The sequence below is a fragment of the Gastrolobium bilobum genome, unplaced genomic scaffold (assembly GCF_033153095.1).
Source record: "Gastrolobium bilobum isolate Gb01-03AN ecotype WA unplaced genomic scaffold, APGP_CSIRO_Gbil_v1 utg25886, whole genome shotgun sequence".
NCBI classification, from domain to species: domain Eukaryota; kingdom Viridiplantae; phylum Streptophyta; class Magnoliopsida; order Fabales; family Fabaceae; genus Gastrolobium; species Gastrolobium bilobum.
Window position 1 is genome coordinate 22,452 of NW_026896007.1, and position 17,162 is coordinate 39,613.

The 17,162-nt window shown below is 32.4% G+C and overlaps 2 protein-coding genes across 2 annotated transcripts; both read left to right on the top strand.

The window, feature by feature from the left end:
• The first annotated feature begins 2,381 nt into the window (after positions 1-2,381).
• LOC133297263 (uncharacterized protein At4g22758-like) lies at positions 2,382-4,232 on the top strand. The gene is made up of 2 exons (XM_061496377.1): positions 2,382-3,050; positions 3,810-4,232. The coding sequence occupies exons 1-2, from the start codon at positions 2,642-2,644 to the stop codon at positions 4,007-4,009; spliced, it is 609 nt and encodes a 202-aa protein (XP_061352361.1). The 5' UTR covers positions 2,382-2,641; the 3' UTR covers positions 4,010-4,232.
• Positions 4,233-12,048: 7,816 nt separating this feature from the next.
• On the top strand, positions 12,049-14,984 carry LOC133297259 (histone deacetylase HDT1-like). The gene is made up of 10 exons (XM_061496373.1): positions 12,049-12,258; positions 12,411-12,487; positions 12,579-12,784; positions 13,140-13,168; positions 13,256-13,294; positions 13,376-13,539; positions 13,782-13,856; positions 13,977-14,067; positions 14,407-14,530; positions 14,665-14,984. Exons 1-10 carry the CDS (start codon positions 12,234-12,236, stop codon positions 14,723-14,725), a joined length of 891 nt encoding a protein of 296 aa, XP_061352357.1. The 5' UTR covers positions 12,049-12,233; the 3' UTR covers positions 14,726-14,984.
• Positions 14,985-17,162: the final 2,178 nt, after the last annotated feature.

A 17,162-nucleotide genomic window follows, 5' to 3' on the forward strand; every position in this document is an offset into this window, starting at 1 on the left:
ATGATCGAACAAAGCACGTGGAAGTTGATCGTCACTTCATCAAAGAAAAATTAGATGATGGAAGTGTGCATTTGATACATGTTCCAACCAAAGAGCAAACGGCAGATGTCCTTACCAAGGGCCTACACCGTCCAGCATTCGAAGACTTGATTGGCAAGTTGGGAATGATCAATATTTACCTCCCAACTTGAGGGGGAGTGTAGAAAATTAGAATTCAAACATGTTTCCGTTTTTATTTCCTATTAATTAGGATTGATTATGATTGATTAGGATTGATTATGATTGATTAGGATTAATTGTGATTGATTAGAATTGATTGTGATTAGGATTGTGATAGGATTGATTAGTCATCGCTTAGTCATTCTTAGCGATTCTTTCTTGTATAAATACTCACTCATGTAATTTATTCAATATCAATATACAAAAACTTCTTTTCAATAGATACTAAATTCTTTGAAATACCAAACTAATGATATTTATATTTTTAAAAGACTAAAATATGAATTTATTTTAAATTTTTTGTATTTTATTTTTACCATAATTCCGTAGTTTAAATTAGACTATAAACTTTTTATTTAATATGATTATATAGCGTAAGGAATTATATTAAACTTTATATGTATACGTGGAACTTATTAAAAGGAGGAGTATCGTGTTTGAGTTTGTAGACGAAATTTAAGTGACTCTTATTAGTATTTAGTATCCGGCAAAAATTTAATGAATCAATCATTCTGTAGCAGCCAATAACGACTAATATAAGTACTGATACAAGCGAACGGCGTCATTAAATGAGGGAAAGTTCAAATGCTAGCATGATTTGTTGTTGGTGACTGGTGAGTTATATTTTCAACACTCCTGTATGTATATCATTTATTAAATATTGATCTAGTTTATTAGCCTGATGTACCCTAAAGTATAAATCTAATTTGGTTTATATCTAAAAATTTGGCCAAAATTTATTAATTTATTCAAATCTATTATACCTTTCTGATTTATTGCAGAATTAGAAAAATAAATTATATAAAAAAATTATTTAAAATGAACAATATGAAATATCCCAATATATAAGCTATGCTAAACCTAATAAAAGCACGATTATGACTTAAGCTGACATAATCCGGATAGTAGGTCCCTAGTATGTTGCTTGGCTTACATAAATTCCCAGTTTCTACCCCTCTTTTATGATTAATTAACACATGAGTCTACATAATATGACAACACTAAAAACATGATCGCGTAAGATGGAATCAGACGCAAACACAGATTGGTCCCTCTTCTATGTTCTGTTGTTCTCTTCTCCCCCGTCACGAAGCATCCTGATTTCGCATCAAACACTTCACCTTAGTGCGCCACTTGGTAAACAGCTGATTTTTTAAAATGATTATATACACAGAAGATAAAGTTATTTCCAATAAATTTAAAACGACATCGTTTTGGATTATAAAATTAAAAAATTATAAAGACAAAGACTAATATAACTCTGCAATATATTATAATTACAAAACACCTTGATTTTCACTCAAAATAATGTCATTTTGAGCTCACTAGAGATAATTTTATCTCCGGAGAAATTCTTTACCCTTTTAAAAATTATAATACAACTTTAATATTGATTGAGTTTCTTAAAATGATACAACCTTAATACGGTCTAGATTTTACCTAATTGAATTTTTTGGTACCCGCTAAATTTATTTGCTGATTCCGCTGCTTCACCTACTGCCTTTTCTTCCTTACCCTATTATTGCCGACTCAATCACGTCAACACACGTGTCCATCCAACACCTGATTATCAGATTATCCCAACTCCGCTTCCAATTCCAAACGTTCTATATAACCGACTATGGATGATTTCTTTTTCTTTCAAAAACTGTTTTTTTAAATATTTATTTAAATAAAAAAATAGAAGTCATAAAAAAATTTAATTTTTTTTTAAAAGCTAAAAATTTTAACTTTTAAAAAAAATATTAAATATTTTTTAAAATATTAACTTTTGTAAAATCACTTGTAAAATAAACAAGACAAAAAAAATACTTTTAAAAATCCATTCAAACGGATCCCATAACCGATATGGGCAAGCTCTCGTTTTATATATAAATAATGAAAAAATTATTTATGCTTTTAAATATGATTATTTTAGTTAAAAAATATTAAAAATTAATATTTTTTGTTTAAAATTTAAATAAAAAAACTATCTACTTTTTCTTTTATAAATTTTTTTATATATCTTTTTCTTTCATTTAAAATTACACAATATTACGTCAATTAAAAATAACAAGAACCAAACCCTTAAATAAATAATAAAAAAAAAACTAATCCCCTGTTTTATAATTTTTGAGCGTGCCATCTTACCTTATAAAAACCCCGTGTAACTGCATCACATGGTGTAGCTCCACTTTCTTCATTCTCTTCTATATCGTCATTTTTTTTTTTTTGTTATGCTTCTCATTGCTTATTTACGGTTATAGCCTTCTGGTTATGATAGCTTGCACACGGCGTTCTCGTGCTTCTCCACCTCTCGGGTTCCCTCGCGCTAGATATTTTAGGTATCGCCGAATGAGGTAGAAAGCCAAAACTACTCAAATTCCAAATTTGCCCCTCCCTGTAAATATTTTTTATCCTTAGGCTACTAAGGATAAAATACATGCCAACCTCGAAGAACAACCACCGTAACGGCCAGATCGAGAATCACCGGCGGGGGAGGTTAGGAGAGAGATCTTCGTCTTTTCACGGTCACATATCGGAGTCCGCCATGTCTGCCAACCAAATCCGGCGCCCGAAAACGGTGCCGGACCTTATATTGGAGAGGACGCGTGCGGCGGCGACGAAGACGGTGGTGGAGGTTGTGCCGAGACAGCCACCGAAGTTGCTGCTGAAGGTGACGATGATGGGGAGCCTTGGCCCCGTGCAGGTGGTGATGAGACCGGAATCGACCGTCGGAGATTTGATAGCGGCGGCGGTGCGCCAATACGTCAAGGAAGGTCGCCGCCCAATCTTGCCGTCCAACGACCCTTCCCACTTCGATCTCCATTATTCCCAGTTCAGCTTAGAAAGTAAGCTCTTAATTTGTTCTTACATAAAATCGAAATATAAGCAAAAAAATAAAATAAAATCAGAGTTTATTTTATGAAATTTTTTTCCGTCACGTTTACATTAATGACCCATTTGGACGTGGTTGAAAAAAAATTTCTCCAACAAAACAAAAAATTTATTTATATTTTTGCTGTTTGTAATTTCAAGGAACATAAAAATATTTTTTTAAGTAAAAGAAAGAAGTATACAATAAAATTTTTGGGAAAAAAATTGGTGTTTTTTAGTTAAATTTTAAATAAAAAATATTTTATTTAACTAAAATAATTATCCTTTAAAAAGGATAAATATTTTTCTTTTTATGATAGAGTTTGATATCTGTCCCCTTAAAAAAAATAAAATTATTTCATTTTAAGTGAAGGTGAAAAAAATAATAAAAATTATGGAAAAAAAGTAAATGATTTTTTTAATTTAAATTATGAAAAAAATATTAATTTATATTTTTCTATTTTATATAATTTTATATCTTTAAAAGAATACATATTTTTCTTTATTTATATATTTTTCTGCAAAGAAATTGATTTTTATGTTTTATTTATGGGGTTTGATTTTCTAGAATTCAATTTTGATGTTATAGAGATAAAAAGCATGTGGGACCTATGTGTTAAAAAAAATTATATGTATGATCTATGTTAGCACGAAAATCGAAAAATGTGTAAAAATATTTTAATTCTCATGTTGAATATTCTCATAAAACTTTTTATTTATTTATTTGAGTACAGGTTTGGATAGGGAGGAGAAGCTGATGGAAATTGGATCTAGAAACTTTTTTCTTTGCCCGAGGAAGTGTAGCGGCACGGTTGACAGTGGGGGTGGCAGGGAAGGTAACTCAACGACACCGTTTGGTTCGTGTTCGAAAGAGGCTGACAAAGCGAGCAAGGGTGGTTGGTTGAGGTTCATGGGATTTCTTCTTGTCAAATGATTGGGTCGTACTGGTTTGCCGCTGATGCCAGCCTGTTTCGAGTAATTTTTATTTTTATTTATTCTTATCTAGAATGAATGGCCTTTTCCTTTGTAAAAAAACGAAAAATAGGTCCGGCTACTATCTGTAGATTTGTGGGCACGGAATGCAACCCTTCGTTAGGGGTGTGCTTGAATTAAACTGAAATTTTTAAAGAACTAAATTGTATTGATTTAAATCAATTCGGTTTAAAGTATCAATTTTTTTTTTTTAATTCTAAACCTTCGTCTCGAAAATGATTTAGATCGATTTAAAAATGATTTGGTTTGCTTCGAAATAAATTTAGGTCGATCTTATTTTAAAAAATAAAATATTAAATAAATAAAGTACTAAAAATAAAGATAAATAAATAAGAAAAAATAAAAGAAAAGAAAAATCAGTTTTTAAATTAATTTTTAAAAATCAGTTTGGTTTATGAACTAATTTTTTTAAAATTAATTATTTTAAGTGCATTTAATTTTTTAGTTCTTTTGTGTATACCCATAGGCTTCATTTTTGTGTTTATGATTCTCAATCTATTTCCTTAAGCTATTTGGTTCAATTTTCTTTTTCTTTGATGAATCTTGTTTGCTTTTTTGTTGTTGTTGTTTCATACTTTTCCTGCACGGGAAGCAATTCCAGTTAGCAAGTCTGAAATTGGGTATACTGTCTCTAACAAAATAGAAAGTAAAGTTATTGATGTTGATATCTGCATGTTGAGGAATATCATTTATTATTACCATGTAATGTGTGTATCTCAACCGTATATTTCAATTCAGTTAACAGCAGTAATTATTTAAAATAATAAATATAATTCAAAAAACTATAATTATTATATAGATGAAAGATAATGATTAAGATGAGGAGTAAAAATCTCTGTATACATATATGAGAATGTTATAGTTATTACCTTTTTTTTTACTACATCTTAATACTAAATTTTAACCGTTGATTTTCGTCAATTTAATTGTTATAATTTATTAAAAATTAATAAGTATGACTTAATAAATTATAACCGTTAAATTAGCGGAAATCAACAATTAAGATTTTAAATTATAACCGTTAGATTAACGGAAATCAACAGTTAAGATTTGATAGTAAGAGATAGTAAAAAAAGAAGTAGTAAATATAACTTCTCCCTATATATATATATATTCATTAATTTTACAAAACAATATATATATATATATATATATATATATATATATATATATTTTTTTTTTTTTTAAAAAGGCCCACTCTCATATTGCCTTGTCAAATCCAATTACAAGTTTCATGTTTTATGAGTTCAAAACGAATAGCCGACTATATTCCAAAAGTCAAAATGTTAGGCCATTTTTGTGATGGGGCGCATGTAGGAGAGGATTGAAATTCCTTACATACTTTCAAATTTCAATCCCCTTCCCCCAGTTTAAGGAAAAGCAGCGGAAATATTTGAAAAAAAAAACATTTTTTATTCTCTATTTTAACGTAAGATTCAATTGAAAGTGTTTTGGACGAAATTAAATAAAAGTCAAGAGGGTTGGTTTAGCCAATAAGTATTATAAGCACTTCACATGTAACATTTATTATTATTAGAGATCTTGTATGGCTATTTGACCATTTTGCCCCTCATTAATTAATTAATAATTATTTTGCCCCTGATTCGAAACTATCTACCAATCTGTCCATCTTTAATCGACTAACTTGAATTCTTAATCGACTAAATGGTTGTTGAGAGATTTAATCGACTAAATCTCCCTACTTAATCGATTAAAAAATCATACTGACTTATTTTCCTTTGTTGTCTATTGGGAGATCTAGTCGATTAAATATGGAGATTTAGTCGATTAAATCTCTCAACAATCATTTTTGTCTGTTTTGACCATTTAATCGACTAAAAATGCAAGGTAGTCGATTAAAGAGGGGCAGATTGGTAGATAATTTCGAATCAGGGACAAAATGATTATTAATTAATTAATAAAAAGCAAAAGAGTGAAAAAGCCGATGTATTCATAAAAGTGTTATAGTAAGCCTTCATCGATCGAGTATTATTTTTACTTTAAAAAAAGTATTTTTACTATATGTTTCACATATAATTCGCACAATTGTCAATAAGAAAACATTTTCTCTCATTGTTTTACGTTTATTATCGACAATACTAGTTTAACTCGTATACAAAATACTAGGAGTTATAAAATAATAAAAGATGAAAAATTAGACTATCGTTAAGATATTAATAAATTATTTTCATAAAAAAAATGTTACAAGTGATTGGATTGTTTATAACAATTCTTAATTATGCAATAAAATAGTAATATATTTTTTTTTCAAAAATACGATATTACTAAAAAATATTAAATTTTGGAATTTTTTATATAAGATATGATAATAATGGAAGTTTATAATTTCAATTTTTTGTAATAATATATTATACATGACACATGAATCGTCCTTTTATGTATTTTTCATATATTGATTTTTTTTTTTTCTCTAGTGGCAGAGTAGTGCATGGACAGGGCAACATGGTGCCCAAGTCTAACTCGAATGTCTGTCCATCTCTAGCAAAAATGACTGCATATTAAATTATTAATTGACGTCTTTAAATATACATACCCCACAAACCTCCCAAATATCCATCAAGAAGACAGTGAATATCATATATGGGAGAGGACACGAGATGAATCAAATTAATGGCAATGAGATTGATCACTTGGTCAACTTTCTATTTATCACAATGCAGCCATATATAATCTCACTTACTATAACTTCTTGCTTAGTTAGTGGTCAACTTTCTATTTATCACAATGCAGCCATATATAATCTCACTTACTATAACTTCTTGCTTAGTTAGTGATTTGTCATAAACTTTTTATCTTTAAAACAACCCTAAAGGGGTTGTGTACCAAAACAACCCTATAATATTATTCTATGTTTTTTTTAAGAGTGACTATAAATAAATTTATTGATAAAAATTTGGTTAAAATAGATGGAGACAAAAAAAAAAACTCAGCTAATACCAAAAGACTCAGTCAGGTAGAATCTAGTCAGTACCAATATTGTATTATTTTTAAAAATTCAACTATTGTCAAGTATGTACCATAATTTTTAAAGAAAATCTATACCATTTTGAAAATCAGCTAAAACCTCAAATGGTGGAGGCTCCACCACCGGTTAAAATGCACATGGTCTCAAGTCTCAACCAATTATAGGGAAATATTTAATATGCTCATGGCCCACCACTTATTCAGTGGTCCAAACCAATCAAAATCAAGTATTCTTTGTGATATGTGTACAGAGAAGAGAGAAAATTTGTTTTTTTCTCCACGTGTCAGCCAGCCAATGGGAGGAGCACCTGCACCAGATGCATAAAAAATGCGCTCCAATTATAGGTGAATTTCATAAACTTCGTGATTCAAAACTCAACAACATTTTTTTAGGTAAAAAAAGAGGGCTATTGCCCAAACAAACTAAAAATTACAAACAGATGAAATTAACTTCCTATCAGCCGTTTACAAATTCCTGAAGTTCTAGAGGAATGGAGTTGTGGCTCTGATGTCTAATTCTCGACATGACTCCATGCTTGGCTAACCAATCTGCACAGGTATTACCATCACGGAGGACAAGGTTGATTTGGACTTCCCAATCTTTGTCTAACCAGTTCTTTAACTCTGTGATGAGAAGAGTTTGTCGAGTGTCATCTCTCCTAGTAGTAAGAGTAGATACAAGCTCCTCCGAGTCACCCTCCAGTTGCACGTTCCTGAAACCCATGCCCCATGCCAGTTGAAGACCTGACAAAGCTCCCCACATTTTTGCTTCAATAGGCTCACAAATACCAAAGTAGCTAGATATACCTCCTAGCCAGTCCCCCTTATCTGATCTAATTAAAGCTCCACATCCAGCAAATTGCTTTCTAATGCAAACAGCTCCATCAAAATTTATTTTTGTCCAACCAGAAGGTGGAGGTACCCAAATTGCTAATCGTCTATCTCCTCTAATACCATTATCGTGCAAAACCTTAGGTGGTTGGTGCATTAAAGGTTGTAGATATTGGGACATATAACTGAGATACCACCCACTTCCATCACTTATAGTAAAACCAACAATAGGTTTATTTATATCATGAATGGGTGGTCTCGTTGCCGTTACTAGTAATAAATTCTCCTCTTCACCTAGCCATTTATCTTGCCAGAAAGAAATTGAGTGACCATTCCCTATTTCCCAACGCAAATTTTGGATGAAAGAGGGCCATATTTTTCTAAGTGCTTTCCATAAGTGAGAATCATATTGTTTAGTAATAATGTCATTGGATAGACAAACACCCCTCTTATATTCGTAAGCATAACCTGAGCCCACGATAATTCAGGATTGTTGATCAGGCTCCACGTAAGCTTGTGGAGGAACGCAACATTTTGCATCTCTAGATTTATAATGCCCAAGCCACCCTTATCTTTCGGAAAGCAGATCTTTCCCCAAGGAATGAAATGCAAGTTCCTTTTCCCCTCCATCTCTCCCCACATAAAACGACACTGGAGTTTAGTTATCTCCTCACAAATAGAAGAAAAGCATTCTGCATGTGAAACATTGGCACTGCTGACACTACTGACTTCGCTAAAGTGACCCTTCCGGCAAATGATAAACAATGTGCTTTCCATCCATTTAGCCTATTGTGAACACGCTCTATCACTTCCAAGAAATCAGATTTGGAGAGTCTGTCGTGTTTAATTTTTGCACCAAGGTTAGCTATCAATTATGACTATTTTTAATGGCTTAGTTTTTATAATATTTGAGGTGAAGGCTGGATATTAGTGCATGGTAATGGGCCAAATGAGTGCCAATCAGCCCAAAGGTAAAAAAAGAGAGAAAGAGATAAACTAATGATTTACTACTCTCTTTTATTATTTTTACTGCAGTTTGAAAGCCAGATCAACTCTTTGAAAGCAAGATCAACTCTTTGAAAGCAAGATCAAATCTGAACCATTGGATGGACAAAGAGATGGATGGACAGCAATGCATTTTGAGGCAGCTTTTTAGTTTTTAGTTAAATAGGAGTCTGAGTCATTAGGGTCAGATACCGTACTTGTTAGTTTCAGTTTTACGTTTAGAATCTTTGTATTTTCTCTCTTCGAATCTGAGTGTTGAGAAATTGTCTTGAAAGCTGGTGCTTATTCTTCAATTCTTGATCTCGAAGTGCATTGACAACGCATTTTCAAGGAAAGGAACCACGGATCTGCATGCGAGCTATTGTTTTCACACTTCTGCACGTTTTCTTCCTAGCTCTAGTTTTGGAACTTTGACTCTTTAAGAACCGGTTTGTAACTTTACCTTGAGTTTTCTTTCATGAATGTTTGTGATGCAAGTTTCTTTACTTTTAGATTTGTAATATTTTTGAATATGGGTTTCTAATCTTTTCCTTTCTGGGATTCACGATGATTGGGTGATCTTTATTTTTCTGAATACTGTGATGGCTTGCTTTAGTTTCATTTGATTAGCAAGATTTTGATTTTAAGTCCAAGAACACCATGGGAATGGATATTAGAGTATTTTTGCATAACTATGATTGGGAAATCAGGTTATGTCCCTTGTTAATTGAACCCTTGAGGTTAGGGATAACCCAAGGAGGTCTTTGATACAATTTTTAAAGATTTAGAAGACTTTGGGAAAAGATCCTTCTAAAGATTAAAATCTGGAACTGGGAAGTTTCAGATAAAATAGCCATAGTAATTCGAATTCTGATACTAAAGTGCCGTAGCAGTTATAAAACGCAGGAATGCGAAATTTTTCCTTCATCCATGATTCAAAGAATTCCAGAACCTTATAATTGTTACATTTGTGAATAGATATCCCTCTGTTAAATTTTGCTTAATGCAAGTCTGATAAATACCTTGTTTCATTTAGAATTTTCTTAGTTTTAAAAGATTGATTACTTAAATTCAAGAAATTAGAAATTGGAATTAAAAAAGAAAACTAAACAACTTGTTCCCTGAGAACGATAACTCTTTCTTTTGAGAAAAATACTACCCAACAACCACCTGCCTATATTGGTCACCTTATTGAACCCGCTAGTATTAACTATTTCTTGCTCCGCTGATGCTGGTGTATTTCTTGAAAAGAATATTGTTGATTTAGCAAGGCTGATTTTTTGACCAGTGGAAAACTTTTCCATATAGTCAAGGATAACATGGAGCTAGTTAATGGAAGCTTCTGCAAAAAATAAAATATCGTCAGCAAATAAGATATAAGAGATCGAAGGACCATGCCTGCTAACTTTAACAAACTTCCATTTTTTATCAGCTACAACATCTGCTATGAGGTGTGATAATTTGTCCATACAAAGGACAAAGATATATGGAAAAAACTTCCATTGTTTAATTAAAAAAAATGAAAAGCACGGCTCCCATGAGTTTGCTGCAAAAATTTTGATTTTATGTTGAATGAAAAGTTTAAACCTCAATAATTCATTGTACAAACTATGCTAAAATGAATATAATCTTATTCAATTATTGGTTAATTTGAAAATTTTAACAATTTGAATCCCTAAACTAAATTTATGAGAGTCAGCATGCATGATTTGGTAAACAGATATTATTGTATTTTTGTTATCCAATCCATTTAACTTGAAAATCCTTGATTAAAGAGAATAAACTACTTGCTACTTGAAAATCATTGGCGATATTATTGTCTTTTAACCTTAAGGGGGCGTTTGGTTGATGAGAAATTTTTTAAATACTAGGGAAATGTAATTGATAGGAAAATGGTTGAAAAGTGAGTTAGGTAGGAAAATGTAAAAAAAGTTGTTTGGTTTGAACAAATTTTACCGGGCAAATTCGGTAAGATTTATAAAATCTATGTTTGGTTTGAGGTAAAATATAGATGGAGAAATAAGTGACAATTACGAAAATATCCCTGTTATTAAAAATTTTAAAATGAAAAAGAAAAGAAAATAGAAAACAGAGACAATGGAAAATGTGTTAGCCATAGTTGAATTCGTTGTAGGTTGGTGCTGAGTTCCTCTATTTCTAGATGGTTGAAATGTGTTAGCCATAGCAGCCATTGCAATTAAGGATAGCAAACATGTCCGACATACTGAATAGGGCTGATATATTTCCTATTTTCAGTTATGTATCCTTTGTTGAATTTGTTGCAACCGAGGAGAGCATGGCGTGAATTCATTGCTAACTTGGCATTCAAAATTGACGAGAGAAGGAAGCATAGTTGATAGTGTTAACAATCCTAGTCCCTGTGATTCATATTAAGCCAAGGAGGGTATTTTCGGTTGCTTCATTTTTGCTTTTTGCAATTTTGCTGGCTATCTACAAAAACCCATGTTCAATAAAGCTTTCTAAATAGTGTCAATGCCTAGCTATCATCTACCAAAAAGGGATTGCTATGCAAATGGCATAGATGAGAAACGTTAATGAATCTTGTGTACCAAACATAGACTTTGTGTTTTCCCAAGATGATTTGTCTAGGGATCTTTCAAAATCTCCTCAACCAAACAGCACCTAAAACTTTTAAGTTGTTGCTCTTGTGTATATTTAGAAAGAAGGGCCTAATGAAAGCCCACCTGAAGACTCTTTGATAGTCTTATGTTTTCGCAGGCCCAAATCATTGGTCGAGTTACTGTTATGTAAATGTCTTTCGACGAAAAAGTTATGTAAAAAAAAATGAAAAAATGAAATAAAAAATATTAAACAACTAAAATCTGTCAAAATATGAACTCTCTTTAAAATTTTCATTTTTTTTTTCTTCACTCAACTTTATTATATTAATTCATATTAGTAGATGCATTTCCGATCTATAGTTGGAGTAGATTTTTGGTATAAGGGGAATAGGAATAGGAATAGGTACTCTTTTACTAAAATTGAAAAAAAAAAAAAATTATATATTTTTTTTCATATTTACTAAATGATATACAGATCCAAATGGTTGATACATCCGTATTACCAAAAATGAGGACCCAACTGAAGCAGCAGCAAAACAATGATAATAAAATAAAAAAAAACTAAACTAAAACTGTAAAATCGAGTTTTTTTTTTTAAGTTGATTTAAATAATGAAGGAAAAAGCGAGGGGAGAAGCAGAGAACTCAAAAAAACCCTAATAGAGGGGGAACTGTGCACTATATATATTAAACCCTTAAACCCATTTTTCATCCTGATCGACCTTCTCTTCATCGCTCGGCCAGTCTTTACTCGTACTTGTGCCTCTCTCGCTGTTTCTTTCAAATGGAAATTCCAATGGAGTTTTGGGGTAAATTTCTCTCTTCTCTCCTTAATTAAGGTTGTTAATATGTTTTACTGTGTTTTGATTTCTAAGTGTTCTTTTTTTTTTTGTTAGATTATAATTTTTTGACTAAATGTTATGGTTTGCTGAGTTTTTTTGGTATTGTGTTTCGAATTTAGGTGTTGAGGTTAAGGTTGGGCAGTCTGTTAAAGTTGACCCAATGGATCCAGTTAGTGGATACATACACATTTCTCAGGTTAGAATTTTATGGTTATACATCGTATTTCTCTGTTATTGTTGTTTTGAACAAAAAAATATTCTAACGTTTTTTTATTTTTTGGCTTCAGGTTGCACTTGGGGAGGCAAAGAAAGACAAAGCAAGTGAACCTGTGGTTTTGTACTTGAAAGTTGATGACCAAAAGTTTGTTTTGGGAACTCTTTCTAGGGATGACATTCCTCATATATCTCTGGATTTGGTTCTAGACTCCGAGTCTGAGCTTTCCCACAATTCCAAAAATGCTAGTGTTTATTTTTGTGGATACAGAGTTGTAACGTATCCTTGACACTCTTGATTTGTTGGAATTTGGTTTACCTTTTCTTTTTTTTGTTTAAAGAAAGTATTGCCTTTAATATTTAAGAAGGGGTTCCTTGGCACAACCTATGGTGTTATGTCATGTGAACCCAGTTTGAAGGTCATAGGTACACAGGTTGCCCCTTTTAATGCCTTTAATTTTCTAAATGTTTTTGGACCTATTTTATTCATTTCATTTATAGCTTTGATTGAATTTCATATTGCAATTGTTGTATTGATTGGACACGACACGAATTTTTGACTAAATCTCATCCTGATATTCGAATACTTAATATGTATAACATCTTTCATTTTTCCTTAACTTCTGTGGCTCTAGTGAGGAAGGCAATAATTCTGACTTTTCTGGTAAGGTTCAAACATTTCTCTTGAGCTTGTTATTATTTTGATTAAGTAGGTTGCTCAAACATGTTTCATTTTGTGTGATTATCACAGATAGTGATGATGATCTTATATTGGAGGACGAAGATAGTGGTAGATGCTCTCTCATAATTTGAAATTTGTTGCTAGCTGTGCATACTACTACACAGATAACTAATAGTTATATTCATTTAGGAAAACCTGAAACAAAAGCTGGGGATGCAAAGGTTACTCAAGCTAAGAAACCTGTTGCTGTGGTTGGTGCATTAGCAAAACAAGTCAAAATTGTTGATCCAAAGAAAGATGAAGAGGATGACTCCGATGATGATGACGAAGATGAATTGGGAGATTCTGATGAGGTATTTTAGTCACTTTTATGTGATTTGTTCTTCTATGTGCGAGATGACATTTTCTAATCCAATATGCTCATAATCATGAATAGTTTTGCAAAATTTTTTGTATAGTACTTTTAAGTTTATCTGTAAGTCTTTTTGGTAAAGTAAAACAGTGCTTTTCTCTGTTATGAGAAGAATCTGTCAATTTTACTTACTGGTTTCCAAGGATTTCTTTTTTGGTAATTTTCCATCATTGATCATTATAGATGGATGCTGATAGTGATAGTGATGAGGAGAGTGAGAGTGATGAAGAGACCCCTGCTAAGACCCCTGTTAAGAAGGTAATGGTATTGTGGTTATATCATGTGTTCTTTTGTTTTATCATATAATGTCTTATATTATGATATGTGATGAGCAGACTTCACTTCACCACCTCTTATACATGACTTTATGTTTTGAAGGTGGATCAGGGCAAAAAGAGACCAAGTGAGTCTGCATCAAAAACTCCTGTTCCTACCAAGAAAGCTAAAAATGCTACTCCTGAAAAGACTGGTGAGGCTATCATATCTATATATTGCTTTGTATTTATAATAGTTTTCCCTTTGGTTCTTCCTTTTTCATAGATGTCGAATTAGACAAGTCATTGTTCTTGGATGCTTGGTTCGGTGCCAAGTCTATGATAATGCTTTCTTATATTAGTTTTATTGATGAATGTATTCATATTGAGCTTGTGCTATACCTAGGTATAGTAAATCATACATTTTTAATGTCATTCTCCGTATTGGAATGAAATATGTAAATGCTTATAATAATGGTTTTTAATGTTTTATGTGTTCTCCGTATGTAACATTCCATTATGCACTGCTCATTTTGATTAAATTTGTGTTGTAGATGGTAAGAAAAATGTACATACAGCAACCCCTCACCCTATGAAGAAGGGTGGAAAGACTCCCAACAGTGCAAAGAACCAGACTCCCAATTCTGGTGGACAATTATCTTGCAAAAGTTGTAACAAGTACGAATTTTTTATTTTTTATTTTTTATTTTTCGAAGAAGTAACCAAGTGTGATTCTAACAAACCTTAAAGAATAGTTTTGTTAAAGTTAGATTATGAGTTATGACTGACTTTTTTTTTTATTGTTTGTTTAGGTCTTTCACCTCCGAAACTGGTCTTCAATCACATAACAAGGCTAAGCACGGTGATAAGTGATTTTGCGATTGTTACCGTATTCATGTAGTAATTTTCCCTTGTATTACATTGAGTATGGTAAGAAAGTTAGGGTGTTTTGTCCTCGCTCTTAGACAAGTAAACGGTGGAAGGTTCAAGTTTAACGCATGGTTTGGAAATTTTGTTTGACGTTGCTGAGCGCCTATATTTTAAAATTGCTGCGTCTGAATCTTGTTTTTTAAATCGATTCTATGAATTTGAGTACTTGGAAATTGTAGTTGGGTGCTTTGCTTTTTCTATTGCGGTGTTAAACAGTTGGAAAGATTTGTTCTTTCTTTCTCTTCATCTCTTTCATATCTGACTCTAATTCTCTATTGCTACGAGATACCTACGTACAAATGGTATGGGCGTATGGCTGAAAAATTAAAGGAAAAGAGAATAGAATAAGGATATCGTATGCAAATGATTCAGTAATTACATTTACAGCTATCACTATCCTGAATCGAAGTTATAGTTGCATTTTGAACTTTATATAGATACATAATAATACAGGCTTTTTGAACCTTATGACCCTTAATTAATAATTAATTACTAAATTGCCTTTCATTCAAAACTATTTCGAAAATTTATCCTCCCCAACAAACATAACATCAATCTGCTCCTGTTTGACCGTTGATCACGAAGCCTACCCGGGTACACCCTTACCTACCTTGGTAATTTTTGAAAATTTTTATCTACCTGGGTATGTAGGGGTGTACCCGGGTAGAGTTCTTGAATCTGGGAAAATGGTTGAATTATTTACCCGGGTATAGAGTAGTGTACCCGGGTAAACATCGACGATAGGGTTTTAAAATACCCCAGCAGCCCCATTTCGAAAACCCACAAAAGGGGTACCCGAGTAGAGCTGCTGGAGGTGTGTCTTCTTGAGCGATTTCAGGCATAATCTTGCACCAATTCGTCTTGTTTCTGATCATTATTCGCGGACCTTGCAACCTCTCTGCCTTCTATCGATTGAAATCGATCAAAGGTGCATTTTTTTTTTCAGTTTTTTCAATTATGTTCTGATTTCTGTTCTGATTCATTGTATTTTCGTTTATATCATTTGATTCTGTCCGAATTATTTTATCAATTTGTATGTCATACGCTTACCCTAACCCTAACCCTAACCCTAACCGCATCTGTTACGAACTCCACATCTTCATCATCATTTATATCGTTTCCAATGTAGTATATTGTATCCATATCCACTACAGTCTCTAACCTGGCTATTATGCGGTGGATGGAATGTATGCCTTCTGACCCCATTTTTTGAAGAATTCTCTCCTTCAGTTCATTGCATGTAGTGCCCACTTTGATTTTCATCGTTTTTGTTTTTCCTTCAAATCGGACACCGTTCGAACCTTCAAAATGCCTCCCATTGTAGTAAATAACTATAGGAACCATGTTTGGACTTGAACTCATCTTTCACACAAAAATTAAATCTAGGTTTTCGGTTTGGAGGTTGGTTCGGATTTTTGACCACAAAATGGGAGTGTGGAGATGTAATCTCAATGTCCCACCAAGATTCAGCTTTCTGAAATGATGAGATGAAATATGTGTGATGTTTCGGATTAGAGAGGGTAAGAGAGAGAGATTTGGGGTTTAAAAAACCCTATACCTCGTAACAATGGCCGAAACCCATACATATTGGGGTTTCTGGACGCGATTTACCCGGGTACACTACTCCATACCCGGGTAAATAATTCAACCATTTTCCCAGATTCAAGAACTCTACCCGGGTACACCCCTACATACCCGGGTAGATAAAAATTTTCAAAAATTACCCGGGTAGGTAAGGGTGTACCCGGGTAGGCTTCGTGGTCAACGGTCAAACAGGGGCAGATTGGTGATATGTTTGTTGGGGAGGGTAAATTTTCGAAATAGTTTTGAATGAAGGGCAATTTGGTAATTAATTATTAATTAAGGGTCATAAGGGTAAAAAAGCCTAATAATACACCTTGTTTTCGTATAATGGTAGTTTCTTTTAATTATTTATAATATATCCTGTCTCTTCTTTAAATCTTTTGTAAGGTAGACATGATGTTAAGAATTGTAAGCGTCAAAATTTTAAATTTTTTATGTTGTGTCTATATTTTCTCACCTACACTGTAGTTTCAGTGTGCTCTAAAAGATCCAAATTCTTGTTAGAATGGTGGAGGTTATTTGGGCATCAATTTAACTTGCGCAATTGAATGTGTAAAAGCAATAAAAGTCAATGAACCTTATTCTCATGTATATCGACTTTATCTGTTTTATTTTATTCAATTAATTAAATTCATCGAAGATCGAATTCAGTTACTTCTTTTTAAAAGATTCTATAGTAATTATACATACATTTGATAGCGATATCTTTTTCCTCAACTCTGTTATTTATATTTGTAAGTTTCTTATTCTTTTCTTAACTGTAATGACATTTTCAATGGCTAAATTTTGGTAGAGC